At 36.9% G+C, this 14,832-nt stretch overlaps 1 protein-coding gene across 6 annotated transcripts in view; it reads right to left on the minus strand.

Annotated features, from left to right (window-relative positions):
* Positions 1-14,832, minus strand: part of TRPM3 (transient receptor potential cation channel subfamily M member 3) — a 411,660-nt gene that overhangs the window by 102,760 nt on the left and 294,068 nt on the right. For all 6 annotated transcript variants that reach the window (XM_027881877.1, XM_027881862.1, XM_027881869.1 and 3 more), the window contains exon 6: positions 8,986-9,157. In XM_027881877.1, coding sequence (XP_027737678.1) covers positions 8,986-9,157 — 172 coding nt within the window. The remainder of the gene's footprint in view (positions 1-8,985; positions 9,158-14,832) is intronic.

A 14,832-nucleotide genomic window follows, 5' to 3' on the forward strand; every position in this document is an offset into this window, starting at 1 on the left:
AAATCTGTAATACATGGAGGGTTTATTTAGTTCATTGTTGTTTCAGCATTTCTAGGATGAGCTTTGGTTTCAGCAAATCTTTTTTCATTTTCTTTTTTGATGATGGAGAAACATTCTTGTTTAACAGCATATCTGTGGACTTGATAATAGCTGTGAATGCTGACTGCTGTGTTATCACTGTGACATTTATGGCTTGGTAAATTATACTTAAGCTTCAAGACAGTAAAGATCTGATTCCACAATCAAAGATTTTTCACACTTAAGAGCAGTCTCTCAATATGTACTCTATGCTACTAAAAATAATTTTCAAAAGAAATACTCAGCTTGTATTCAAGAGCAGCTATGTATGAAATGTCTCACATGAACTGGCATATTACTATTTCTCATTTAATAAAATCTTCAATTCACATACTGAATTCTTAGTACTCCCACTATTAATGCAAAAAAGACAGGTAGTCTCTCATGACTTCATTAACAGAATATGGATGAAACAGTGTTATTATTTTCATTCAATATAGTGATTTATGCAAAAAGAATCATAGAATCAGCTGGGTTGGAAAGAACCTCTGAGATCAGCAAGTCCAACCCTTGATCTACTACCACCATGGTTACTAGAGCACAGCACTATGTATCACATCCTGTCTCACCTTAAAAAAAAAAAAAAAAGAAGAAACAGTACCAAAGACCTGAGGCTCAACACTATGTTAATCTCTAGAACAATAACTTGTATTTTGAGTATTTCACTAAGTATGGATTTTTTACAGGGTAGACTAGATTGATAAGTTATTCACAGTGCCAGGTATTGCTGGTACAGTATCATAAATTAGAATGCAATATTGTGACAAATATTTATACAACCAACTTAAAGCTTCATTACTGTGTTATTGTCTTTGTGGCCAGTAACAAAACCAGTGAGAGACTTTCCAGTAATTGTGATTCCAGGAAGGTATGTATGTATCAGAACATTTTTCCTAATGTGCACCAGTGGCAACTTGTAGGCCTTCATGTTATTATACCAAAAAAAAAAAAAATTTTCCCCTTGATGTAGAAGTAGTGCACGCATATGTAAATTAAAATAATAAACTAGAAGAAATGAATGAATTTGGAAATGGAAGAAAGGAAAAGCTGCATTATGTCTGTACTGTGTGAAAACGGATTAAAAAAAATCTGCTATGCCTTGCAGAAGCCCTACTTTGTTTTCCCAGTTCTTGGAAAAACATGAATATTTTATACTGTGAGTATATTTATAAATAATGTATAACTGTCTCATAAATTATTACTAATTCTTTTTATGAAGAGCTAAACATGAGCTACCCACGTTTTTATAGACCAACAAGTGAATAAAACGCCACATTTACTACAAAATGCATTTGCTACACATGTTTTTAAGCATGCTTATAAGAGTAACTGGGACATATCACTGTGTTGTGTACTATCTCTAAGTTCAGCCCTGAGTTCAGACAAATAAAACTGAAAGCCTCTAGTTCATTGTACCAGACAGAAATGTCTCTAATTTCTGCATTTTACCGGAGGGTGTGGTAGGCACATCTGGGTTGATTTCCTGCTGGCCACCTTTGCTCCTTCATCAGGCTAGATGCGTTGGGGTGAGTTTCCCTACGTTCCTTTCTTTTTTCTATCTGGAAATGCTGACTGGAGAATCTTGTAATTATTTGGATTTGTTTGGTCATGTTGGAGCCTGTGTCTGTCCCTCTGGAGAGGTTACTGCATTGTGGCTAGCACGGAAGTGGTATACAGCTGGAAACATATGTCACATCTCATACATGGTGTGCAGCTTAGAGCAAGTTATCCACACTTATGGTACATACAAGACAGAGACAGCTTGTATATCCTCAGTGCGTCCAAACTGTCCCAAAGGAGGGGGAAAGGAAGCCTCCACAAACCTTCACACAGCATGTGCAGTCCACCTGACAACTCAAAGTCTTTTCCTCAAAGCACACACTGCTCATTTGTGCAGTTTCCAATCTGTGCAAACAGGGTTCTCACCCTTCCTAGAAATCTCGAACCTACCATAGGCATGGATAGGGATGTATAAGGTATCACTGAGCTGGAATGGCTCAGCAGGTCTTCATGAAAGAAGTATATTTGCATGATCAAGGACCCTCTACAGTTTTGCAGAGCACTACCCTTTAGGGGTCCACAGGTTACTAAACCTTCCTGGACCTGGACGTACTGTAGGTGGTGGGGTATATAAATTAGCAGGTTTCTCCACTAGGTTTTCATGCACCTGTTTCAGATAATGACTTAACAGATTCAGCAGCAGAAAGTTTCTATGACACACTTTATATTTGTTTCAGACATCTAAGTAGAGTACATCCTGCAAAAGGTTTACCATTTCTGGGCAAGAGATATCATTTTAACTGCAGAATTCTGTCAGGATAATGGCTTTTGAAGGTGGTAAACTCAATGCTCTCTTACTGGTTGACAAATAAACAAGTCCAAAAACACGAGCCATGTTTGCTTGTGCACAGTGCTCTCAGACCATTCTGCACAGACCGTTTAGCAGAAATACTTTATAGTGCAAAAAACCCTTAATTGCATCAAACAGATGACATATTCCAAGGTACAGGCCATTAATTCAACAGATGGGTTTATACTTCAGGACTTTATAACACAAAGATTATTTATTGTTGGTGGAAAACTGATCATGTGTTGTGAAGTTCAATCAAAATATTTATGTGTTTACATGATCTTTGACAGCTTTGAACAACAGTTTGATCAGATCTGGTCTTAGTTTTAACCTAAATATATATGACGAACTACAATTTTTTGAGGGAAAGTTTACCAAAGAAGCATTAATCATTTGTATCTGAAACAGGAAAAAAAGCATTTCTTTATGATTTCTTTATGAGGCTTAAGGTGTCTTGAAACTCAAATTGGAACTTTGGGTTTCTGGTAAGTTACAGAACCAAAGAAACTCCTTAGCTCAAAAGTCCTAAAAGTCCCACTTCCAGGGTATTGCTATGCTTCATGGGGCAAGCAGAGTATGCAGCAGTGTGATGTATCAACAATGGCTGAAGGAAATACACCCCACAAAATCTGTGGCCTTCAGAAACATTTTGGTCCAAGTAATTGCATAGTACTTAGAAACCCTAGTGAGAGGTACCTACACAGAATGGACAAAAAATCGAACATGCCCTGGAATTTTAATAAGCAGAAGTCCACCTAGTGCAAGCTTAAAAGTTTGAGGAAAATTATCTTTAATTTATGAACTAGTATTTGCCTTATAGTAACACAGAATCAACAAATATTGGTCTTTGGTTGTTAATACAGCTTGTCTAACTGCAGGGTAATTGATGCTTAAAAAGATTTTATATGGTATTGGATTTACAATGGTTGTTAAAAGGTTTGACCACACAAATGTGTATCTGCATCACTTCTGAACATCTATATGGTACTTCCTGCGGTCTGAACTGGCTCAGAAAGGCTAAATTGTGATAGAGAAAATAATAATATCCAAAAATAATCCAGATGCTTCCTGTTAGGTTACACTGAAATACATTACCATTTTTATATTTTTTCCAGACAGCTGTTTTCAGCCTTCAAGTCCCTTTGAAAACAGTTCCTGATGTGTATGAAAACTTTTTGGCTAAAATATCAATAACAATCACAAATAGATAAGATGACCTGTGTCTCCCAGCTCTGCAATAGATCTGTGTCCCCCTGCTCTGCAAATCACAGCTGCAATATGCTTACCACTAGGACAATTACATTATTAAATACTATGTGAACATGACTGGAAAAAAGGGAATGCAGCTTTCCCTCACAAGGTGATGGAAAGGGGTGCTGGGTCATATTTACCAGAAGTACAGGAACGTCTCCCAGATGTCACAACCAGTTAAAACTTAACTTCACATAGCTGCACTTTTCACACTCAGTTCTTCTTTTTCCTCACTGTTTCCCTAGAGCAGAACTATTTATTCCTGATATGGCAAAGATTGGATGGCAATTGCTTTTAATCCTTAAAGAACTGCTCAATAATAAGAGCAGAGAAGCTTAAAGGTTAAAAAAAAAAAAAAAAAGGAAAAACACAAAAAGAAAAAAAGAGGCTCAAACTCTTTCTACCCTTTTCCAGACAACCTTAACAGTTTTTTATATTCAGAAACTAAGTGGAACTTTCACTTGTTTGAAGGCTCATTACATGCTCTATGTCTAGAGAAATCAAACTGATCTGGTAAACCAATACAACAAATTCTAAAATTATTTGCTGTGTTTCAGAAATTCACTGAACTAAGGGATTATTTGTGACAGAATGACACAGAACTATTGCTAATAAAAGAAAGCTCACAACCGTTTGACTTATTTTTTCTTGTCAATTTATTTTTTGACTTTTCTACTATAGGCTTGTCGAATACCACTTGCTATAATCTCCTTTTAATTTTCATGCTTCCCAAACACATTTTAGAATTACTAGTATAAATTTTATTTTGTTCATCTTTATTTTTTTCCTTTGTAGTTTGCATTCATTCTCTTTGTTATGTTTGACCACTTTATGGTCACTTCCACTCTGCATTCTCATCTTTCTAATTTTCTTTTTGGTATCCTAATCACATTTTCACTTCCTCTCTCTCTCCTTCTGTTTAATCCATAATCTTCTTTTAGCTCCTCTATTTTTAATTCTCCTCTTGACTAAGAGTATGATCGCATTACACTTGTCCCAGTCTGTTCTCCCTTCTCTTCTGACTCACCTTGCTACTTTCACTCTCATTTTTATTTGTTCAGTGCTCCTTCCTCACCTCTCTAAATCTGCCTAATGATGTATCTGCCATGCTAGCAAATGTGGCATTCACAGACAAATCCATGGACCCAATATCTGGAACTATATCTTCATTTAATATTGAGCTGATATAAAAAACTTCTCCAAAGGAAATAAAAATCAAAAAAAATTGTGATACCACCTTTTGATTTTCATACTTGTCTTTGCAAAATGACAAAGTTCTCAGAGTCCGCAGAAGAAACATGACATGGGAAGAGTGCAGATAAGACTAAATGCTGGGATTTGTGAGCCTCAAAAGCATTCAATTAATAACCAACTTGGATACTTTCAATACAATACAATATGTTGTTCAAAGCTGGCACTGTAAGTTCAAAGACACACTCAAGAACCCTCTTGGATTTCAGTCAAAACATACCCTATCTGTCATTGCAGTCAACTGCTCATTAGGCTAGCACTACAGGACCTAACTGGTTTCACTCTTTGTGGAGCTCATCATCTATAGGCAATGGCCTGAGAGTCATAGGAGCAACTACAGTTTCAGAAATTCTCACATTCCGTCTAATATTCCTCAGTACCTTCCCTGTCTCATTTTGGATGTGAGCACTACCATATATTGTAGGGACCACTTTAGAAAGTCATCACAGTAACACAATCAGATTTTATTACTACCTCATATTACATATTAAGGAGCATTTCCTTGTCAAATTTTGTATATTTGTCAAAATATCTGATACAACAGGTGAGACACAGAATGGCAGAAATTTGGCTAAAATGGATAAATCTCTTTTTCTTAGTTTTATGGCTTTGTGAATTCAATAAATCTAAGATGTCCAAACATTAGGGAGCTGAAATGACCTGTACCTTTTTGCCTGTATCAATCATATCAAAGACATATATTTTCAACAAACTCATCTGTTTAAAGTCAAGTCCACGGAAGAAATTTATAGATCCAGTTGTGTGTATCTATTGTGTATTTGTTCGTACTTCAAGAACAATTTTTAACTTTCTTGCATTTTCTCAGCCCTTTCTGAGATACGTTTGTATCCATTGCCTGATCAACCAATATCAAGTTTTCAATCTCCTGCAAAATCTGAAATGAATCAATCAGTTCTACATTTTACTCAAATTTCACAGGAGTCAAACCTGCAGTAGGCTTCCTCTCCTAGAAAGAAGTCTGTACCCAGATCTTCACAGATATGTAGTTATGAAAATGTATCTAGGACTGCACAAAATATGAAGGAAAAATCTGAACAGAATGAGAATTCCAATGCATTTGATGATGGTACAATGGTCAGAGAAGATGCCAGTGATGACAGTTGAACGTCCCTTTGCCTTCCCAGCCCCCTTCATATATTCTCAGGCATAGGATGACAAAGGGAAGTCCACGGGTCACATGAATAGATATTGCTGACATATTACACTGTCTAAATTGCCTTCTCTACCCAATCAAATCACACAACTTTATCCATCAATTCTTTAGTCAGAGGTAATTTTTTCTCATAGGCATACTGAAACTCAACTCCATTAACCAACTCTACAAAGAAGATGAAATACAGATTCCAATGCCTGTGGTCTGTTTGTCTTTCAGACAGCATACAGTAAAGTTTCAGCACCAATTTTTTGTTTAAAATTATAACAATTTTTAAATGTTTGTGTGAACTGGAAACCAGAAACAGTTTGGAGCAGATCACTTTCAATATTTCCTTTGGATCCTGAAACAGTTCAGGAAAACTCTTCTTACTTTCAACATTTATCACTACAAAATGATGTGCTTTGAAACTCCATGAGTTTGAAGCAACTTGTGTCTCACTGCAAGAGATGGCTGCTGGGCTGTGTTAAAACAGTTTTCACTTGTGAAAATAAGAAAGGTCTGCCCTGAGCATTATAGCATTAAGTTGACCTCTAGCTAACTGCAAAACTGAATGACTCTGTGCTGAACCAGCAGACTCAGACTGACCCACCAGAGTCACTGTGCCCTCTGCTTGTCTGAAAAGCATTTTTTAAATCCTGAGTATTTGCTGTGGAAAAAATAAGAGCTATTGATTTAACAAAACCTAAAAATGTAGAGGAAAAACAGAGCATTCAATAAAATCTTTTCTCTAATGCTTATAAGGGGCAAAAGGCAAGATTATGATGACTATGATGATGCTGATCACAATTATTATTAAATAGTCAACTTATTTGATACTACTGAATGAGCTTTCCAGAATTATCTGACATATTGAATGACCCTATATTGTCTTAAATTTTCTGTGTCTTTAATATGTGAGAACAAGTTTTAAGTTTCCTTTTGTGTATAGTGTGTGATCCCAAATATCCAGGAGAGTTATCCCTGCACTGGAGAAAGACACAGTCAAAGCAAAGGAAAGTAAATTAAAAAAAAAATGACAAGCGTAGCCTGTAAAAAGCAGGCTTAAAAATAAGAATAAAATCTACTTGCAGCACTATTGCAGCCAGGGACAGGCTGTGAAATAATAAGTCACCAATTGTTTACTAGTTCTAAAATCTGTTCTGTTGTCTAGAAGAGGCTCTTTCATTTGGTGATTAACTAAAAGCTGCACCTTCTTCTGACTCTCCAGCAAACAAAATTCTGATGCTGTCAGTGTTTTCCCCAACTCTGCATTAGAACTGGACAATGGTAAATAATGACATATATGCATGGCTGCACACTCCCGCTCGGATAAAGATCCTTTGCAGCAATGCCATGGCACGCAGCGATATGCTAGAAATGAGGGTAAGGAAAGGCATTAGAAAGTGGCCATCTGTTTGGCTGACCCAACAAGGCAGGTGGTCTTTCTCTCCTCCATATGGTCAACTTCCTATTAGCTAGAGGGTGGTCAGGACTCAGTCACCTTCCTTTAAAGCAAAGGAAAACAAAATGTGGCACTAACATTCTGGACGACTTCGGACTGAGATGTACAATTCTTATTATCAGCCTTCCTTTTGAACAATTTTTTCACATTTCTATTTTGAGAAGGTGTTGTGATATCCAAGGGCCTTTGTGTTTATAAAAGACGGATATTTGGAAGGGAATGGTTAAATGATAGAGATACTCTGTCACAGAGAAGAGTGAAGAGAAAAGGAAGATGCATACTCCTTTCTGTATGAGGGAATATGTGTGGGTGTGGGTGCTGCAGAGAGAAACCAGAAAAGAGAAATCTTTCATTTTTTGTAGGTGTTTGAAGAAGTCAGGTCAGCATTTGACTTGAACCATCAAAGTCTGGAGGCTCATCCACTGGGTCTGGCTATAATTCCTTATCATCTGATGTTCAAGGCTCTAAATGTTTTTTCTAGTCTCATTCCCATTGTCAAGTGCCCAGATCACAGAAAGTTTCACCACTCTTCAGAACTGCATGTTTAAAGACAGCTATCAGCAGAAAAGCTGTGCTGTCACTTTGGAAAAATTATATCTGTTTTCATTCCTAAAGAAATCTTATGTGGGTACAAAACTGAGGTTTGTTTGTGAGACTAAAAATAGAACAGAAATTAGCTTCCCATATAAAGTAAGCATGTATACACTACAGAAATAATAATACTAGTATTGAAATGTCATATTTTATTTTATCCAAACAGAAGTGCTTACTTACGTGACTATTTACTTCTTATTTTACATATATAAAAGAAAAAATATAACTTTCAGAGAAAAACTGGGGATTCAGTCTGATCTTGATGTGATATCATTAGGACCATAAAAGATGAGGTGAAAGGACCATCTAATCTCATTTTCTGCCTCTGTCTTTGGCTAATGACAGCAGCCTAGGAAAAACTAATAAATGCAGTGCCAAGGCATAGGAACACTTCCATGGAAAACTCTTTCTGCCTCTAAATATCAATGAATATTTAACCTGAAAAGGATTTTTATCATAAAGAACTCTCCCTTACTTTTTGTCACTCTTTTCTTTAACTGTACTAATTTTATCATATTTTTTACAAAATGAAGGAGAACCTAACTGTACACAGTTCGAAGGAGATGCAGCTATCAAAGACTTAAGTTGCATCTAAACCTTGAGAAATACTGTTTGAAACTTACCAGAAGCAAATCCAGCTATTTGAGTTGTGCCTTTACCCACTGTACTCTAGAACAAAATTTTGTTATCTTTGCCTATCAGTATTTGCTTTTATTAGGTCATGCTCACCATTTTAGATAGTAGAACTACTCTCCAAAATATGCAGAACTTAATGCTTCTTTATACTCGGTGGGTTTTTTAAAAATTGCAATTATAAAGCAATACAAGACAAATGTTACTCACTTGTATTTATCTTCTGAAGTGAAATGTGCTTTTCCAGGTGTCTACGAAGCTTCACCTCAGCTCCGTATTTACCAGTAGTGCCATTGTCAGCCAAAATAAAATGAGAATGCATACTGTTGAGCACTGTCAACTTGCTCATGGGATTGGACATTGTCTGGTATGGTCGGACCACCTGCATTTTAGAGAAAAAGGAAAAAAAAAGGTACTAAATAGAAAAGACCTCTGAATGAAATCAATTACAACATACCAGCTGACAAGATGAAACAAAAGAAAAAAATCAAAGTTATTTGAAGTATTTCATTCAGCATTGCTGTCTTCTACACATAAAGTAGAAAATGACCTTAACACTGTCCTTTTAGATGCAGACACTGCTTAAAAGGTTTTCCATGGTAATCTGTTTCAATAGCATCAATGTCCATTGTTTCCATGTAAAATCCAAATGATGGTCAGTGCTCCAAAGATCTGTGTGACTAAACACACACACACACACACACACACACACACACACATCCTGTCTGATGCTGACTTTTACTAGCATTGCAGTAAATCCTCATTTAGCTCTGATTGAAATTTTGATGCCTCCAGTTTTGGCTCATTCAGAGCCACTGGCACAGGATATCCTCTAAAGACAAACAAATACAGGTGCGTTTTACTCTTGGAGAGGTGTACACATGATATTACACCACATTTTCAATTTTCTTGGAAAAAACTATTGGCCCATTCTTAGCATTACTACAAAGGCAGTTGTTTGTGTTCACAACAACTTTAGAAAGTTTCCATTCAAAGAGGAGTTTGCTACACTTTTCTTGATTTGATTTCATCAGGAGAAATTCTGCTGCAGACAGAGCAAATTGTTGCAGAGTATCCCATCCATAGCTACCAAACAGACCAAATAATAGTACTGGGCTACATTTGGCTATCAGATACCTTGGTGGGTCTCCATTGAGTAATAAGTAAGATTGTACTAACATTAGAAAAGAGTTGGTCTTGCGTCAAGGGATTCTGGCTGATCCTTCAAAGATTTTCTGGCAATACTGCTCTCTGCCTTTTTTGTACGTATCTTGTTTTTTTGGAGAGACAAAACTCCTGAAAATTTGTAAAATTAAGTAATAGCTGAAGAAATGACATTGTAACTTAGAAAACTCAAATGGGCTATCCTTCACCTGCAAAAATTTTTCTTCACAGTTCTGCCATTGTTTATTTTTCATATCTGGTGCTTTTAATGTGCAAAATTATACACTCCAAATTTGACATAAATACTCCCAAACAGAGTACGATAACTTATTGATTTCTTCCTAAACTTTTCTCCTTTTGTAGTTCTAAAGAGATCTTTAATTGACACATAATTCCTTACAAAGAATATGTGTTAGTAATTCTTTAGCCAGATCTCTCTCTCTCTCTCTATTATTTTCACTTGAGAATGTCACACTTTGGTCAACTCTTAGACTTCCTTTGCTGTTATAAACTGTCACGCAGAGGGTACTCTGTAAGCTGTTCATCCTGCAAAGGGAGGAAATAGATCTGAGAAAACCAAGAGGACAGTTGGCCAACAGTAACTCAGGGTACTGTACTGTGAGAACAGGTGATAGCTTTGGCTCAGATTACTTTTACACAGTATCTTTTTGTGTCTCCTTAGTAACAACCTATTCTACAGATGCACATAACAAATATCAACATGCTGCCAGAACATATTCATTAGCCAGCTTCTGAGATACAGAAACCATGTATCCCATGGCATAGTCAGAAAGAGAAGGAAGGTTCTTTCTCACACACTGAAAATCAAAAAAACCTCAAACTGAAACAGTGTCAGATTATTTTAAACTGATACCCACCCCATCTCTCAATAAATAGACGGCACACACCAGCAAGGTCTGCTAGTAGAGAAACACCTCGAGTTGCCCATTCACAGCAGGATTACAAGTTTCTGTGTAGGCAATTGTACTGACAGCTTGTGGTTTTGCCGCTGAGAGCCACAGCTCAAAACTTTTTGTGGGCAGCCTGACTTGTAGTTCTAATGAGTTGCAGCACCAAAGGCTTCACACATTGACTCATTAATGTTGCTGCAGGACACATCAGAAGGCTATGCTTTTATTCTGCATTTAGCTACAAGGTGAATCTCATTATTAATGAATTTATAGAGGGAAAAATGAGACTACAATTATTTTCAATTCAACTGTTCACAACATGCACGGTTGAATAGTTGATTTTTTTTTTTTAACCATGAAATTTCTCAAACCACAGAGTCAAGCTCTTCCTGATTAAAGGATAAGCAAAATCTTCAGGAAGGAAAGAAAATCCTAGCCTTTGAGGTGATTTCCTTGACATCATTTGCTTTTCCACTAGAGTCAGCAGATTTTCAATTTCTGAATCTTGCAGTTCTAATTCCTTTGTTCTTTTCAATTCCTTGCATTTTACAGGCAAGTGAAATGTTTAGAAAAAACCCTTTGTATTCCCATCCTATTTCTGCATGCACAGAATCATATAATGGTTTGAGTTCGCAGTGACCTTAAAAGAGCACCTAGTTCCAAAACCCCTGGTCATGGTCAGGGAAACTAGACCAGATTGCTCAAAGTCCCATCCAATCTTGCATTGACAATAGGGAATAATGCTCCCCTGTCTTCCTCTGCAGAGCTGAAAGAGGCATTTACACTCAAGACAGCCCCTCCAAATACAGTTTAATGAATGCAACAGCAGACATGCTGAGAAGTAGCACTCATGCTGCACGGGCTGAGGGCAATAGGTGAGGAGCTGGGCTAACCCCAGCAGTTGCCTTTGCACCCTGAGGTGGTAGAAAACGTGAATTAAAAGGACTGTTGTTCTGCTTCGACTCCCTGAGGGCACGACACTCAACATAGGGACAGCACTTGAAAAATCTCTCAGGGTAACTCACCATGACAACAAGCACGCAAGTGCCATGTGAACCAGTGCATGAATCTGTGCAGTCTAGGTGAAGGCAAAGAATTTGAGACAGAGAGCTCAGAGAGAGATGCATGCTTTGCTTCTCAAAAAGTAACAGTTGCTGTTCAAATCAAGCCATCTCTGCATCCTCAGTGTTCTGGGGCACACCAGGCAACAATGTAGTTCCTGGTTTAATTTAGAGGATCCTGGTAGCACAGTTGTCCAAATTCTAGTATATGCTACAAATAGGCCAGTCCTTGTCTCTGCCCCAGGTCTCCTACTGAGGTTACTAGGTATTGAACCCAAATGAGGACTGACCAGATCCTGAAAGTAAAGATGTGAATGCTACAGACTTAAAAAGTTCACTCTTTTAGAAGAGAGAATGGTTCTGTATGTAGGACAAAGCTTATTTATAATTACAGTTTTCTACACTGCCAACAAGCCACTTTCTCAGTTCTATCAGAAAATATGAGGAAATAAGGCAACTAACTCCCTTGTGTGCTTTGTTTTTTAAATTAGAATCTAACAGTGTTAAGAGGTGCACTATTTTATGCTATATTGCTTTTACAGTACTGGACTAAGACATCTCTTTAGGGATCTTTAATCATCACAATATAACAAATAGCAAACAATAGTATTATTTTCTTTAACTTGGTCAGTTTTCTTTGTGGCTCTGAAGAAAGCCCTTGGGATTCCCAAAGGTTGACTGATTTCGACAGACTGGTAAATATAATAAAACCCCTCAGCTATGACTTCTAGATCCACACAGCCAGGCACGGGCTGAAGTGTCAGCAGAGGTGCATCTCTGCTGAGCACGCCTGACTTGCCAGGAGGCACAGGGAGGCATCATGTCATGGGGCATGTGCAGTGACAATGGCTCCCCGCTTCTGCCCCCCATAGCTCTCAAAATCCCATGACTGTGACAGTTTCCTATGTCTATCTGATGCTGGAAGGGTATGTTTTGACAACTCTTCAGTTCTGATCATAATTTAACTAGACATAGTGCATATAGGCATAAATCCACATTGATGCTGGAGTTTGACAAGTCTTTTACTATTGGTTGACTTTCTTTCCCCCTATATAATCCTTTGTGGCCTTTATTTCTTGCTTAATGATGATTCATTTTACATGCTTAGGGTACTATTTCTATTTCCCCTTCTTGGTTCATTTCACAGCATTCACCTCTAATGAGCCAGTCAATATAGTACACTTTGATTTTTAAAAAGCTTCCAAAACAGCTTCCTCACCAAGTGCGTCTAAAGAAACTGCATGCATTGGACAAAAGAGAAAGCGGTTTGAGGCATTAAGTAACTGAGGAGAGCTGGAGGGAAGAGAGTGAACACAGTAAGAATGAAAAGTTAATTTTTGCAAAGACTGTTACTGAGAAGTTTTAGTGACTTATATGATCTATCTCAAGTTGTGTTATATTCTGTTCAACACAGTCATAAGGGATTTGTGGTTAATCAGTGTGAAAAACTTACAGACATTTCAGTGGACTAGGAAGATGAAATTCAATATTGGTAAGCATAAAGTAGTATCATTTCATGTGCATTAGACATGAATAAAACCAGAAGTGCCTAAACATTACATCATATTCTGATCAATAATTTTATGAAAATACTGGGGGCTAGAAGGTTCAGAGGCAAATTTTTATTTTGTCTATTGAAGATACTTTTCAAAATATTTTTGTCCTTAGAGATGACCCTGTAATTGTAACCCTACTGATATAATTGTGTCTGCATTAATAGAAGACCTTACCCAAATTGTTATTCTTAATTATATATTAAAATTCTGTCACTTTCTATGATCAGAGTATTAATATTTTTTTTATTTGACAAGAAAGCTTTTTTTAAAAAAAAATCAAAATTACCATGCAACTGCTTGGTTTCCCATGAAATTGGAAGGATATTCAGATGAAAGCATTGCTTTAAAGAAATCAGAAATCAGGGAAGCTGTTCCAGTATGGTGGAAATCAACTTCTTTCTTTAGCTCCTTCTGCAAAAGAAGGCTCCAGATTCCCTATTCTCCAAATTCCAGACTCTCAGACTACCTGAGAACAGAGGTAGGTAGCTTTCCAACAGGTGGAAATAAATAAGGAAGGAAAAACAATGTTCCAAAATCCAAAAATTCATAATTTGATGTTCTTTCTTGATTTCCTCATTCTTGCAATGTTTCCAAAACTCCACACATGGTCACTAAAGACTGCTTATTTGAAATTGATGTGTGCTTTACACTTCTTTAAGAAGATACAAGTCATCATTTTGTTTGGCTATTTTTGCTAGTCACCTTCTGCACTGCATCTCAGAAGTGATCATTAGTGACTCAATTACTGCTGCAAAGTCCCATCCTGCTTGTTTGTGTGGTATTAGACTACAAAACCTCATGCTAATATTATTTTCCTCTAATGGATGTACTTTAATAGTGAATTGCAATGAACTCCAGTTGGATCATTTTCTTTATACTCATTGTAATTCCTCTGACCTAACTGATACTTGAATCTTCTTTCCCTTCCCAACTTGCTAATGGATGAACATACAGAGAATGATGGATTAGACTAATGCAGACAAGAAAAAAGTTCTTTATGCAGAATGAAAACTGTATCTCCTCCACTCAGAGTTAGTCACTGGTTCTCAAGTAGATTGCTTGGGAATGAACCAGAGGTGAAAAAAAAAATGGGCTCAGAAAAGCTTCAGATAACACATAACCAGTGTAGATAAACTATTCATGTATTTAAAATCAGGGCATTAATCTTTCTGTTAATAGTTTTAAAGAGAAGAATGATGTGAAAGAGTAGGAGAAACATCTCCCCTGTCCTTCAGAAAGTGACTGCAGGCGAACTGAGGTCTGATCCTCTGTACAATACATTTATAAGATCCTTCCTATAAGATAATACATTTATAAGATCAAAAAAAAAAATGCACAGGAGGGAATACATTTTAAGGAGGACAG

The sequence above is a fragment of the Empidonax traillii genome, unplaced genomic scaffold (genome assembly GCF_003031625.1).
Source record: "Empidonax traillii isolate 1590-97213 ecotype Southwest subspecies unplaced genomic scaffold, ASM303162v1 scaffold7:size3022706, whole genome shotgun sequence".
Lineage (NCBI taxonomy): Eukaryota > Metazoa > Chordata > Aves > Passeriformes > Tyrannidae > Empidonax > Empidonax traillii.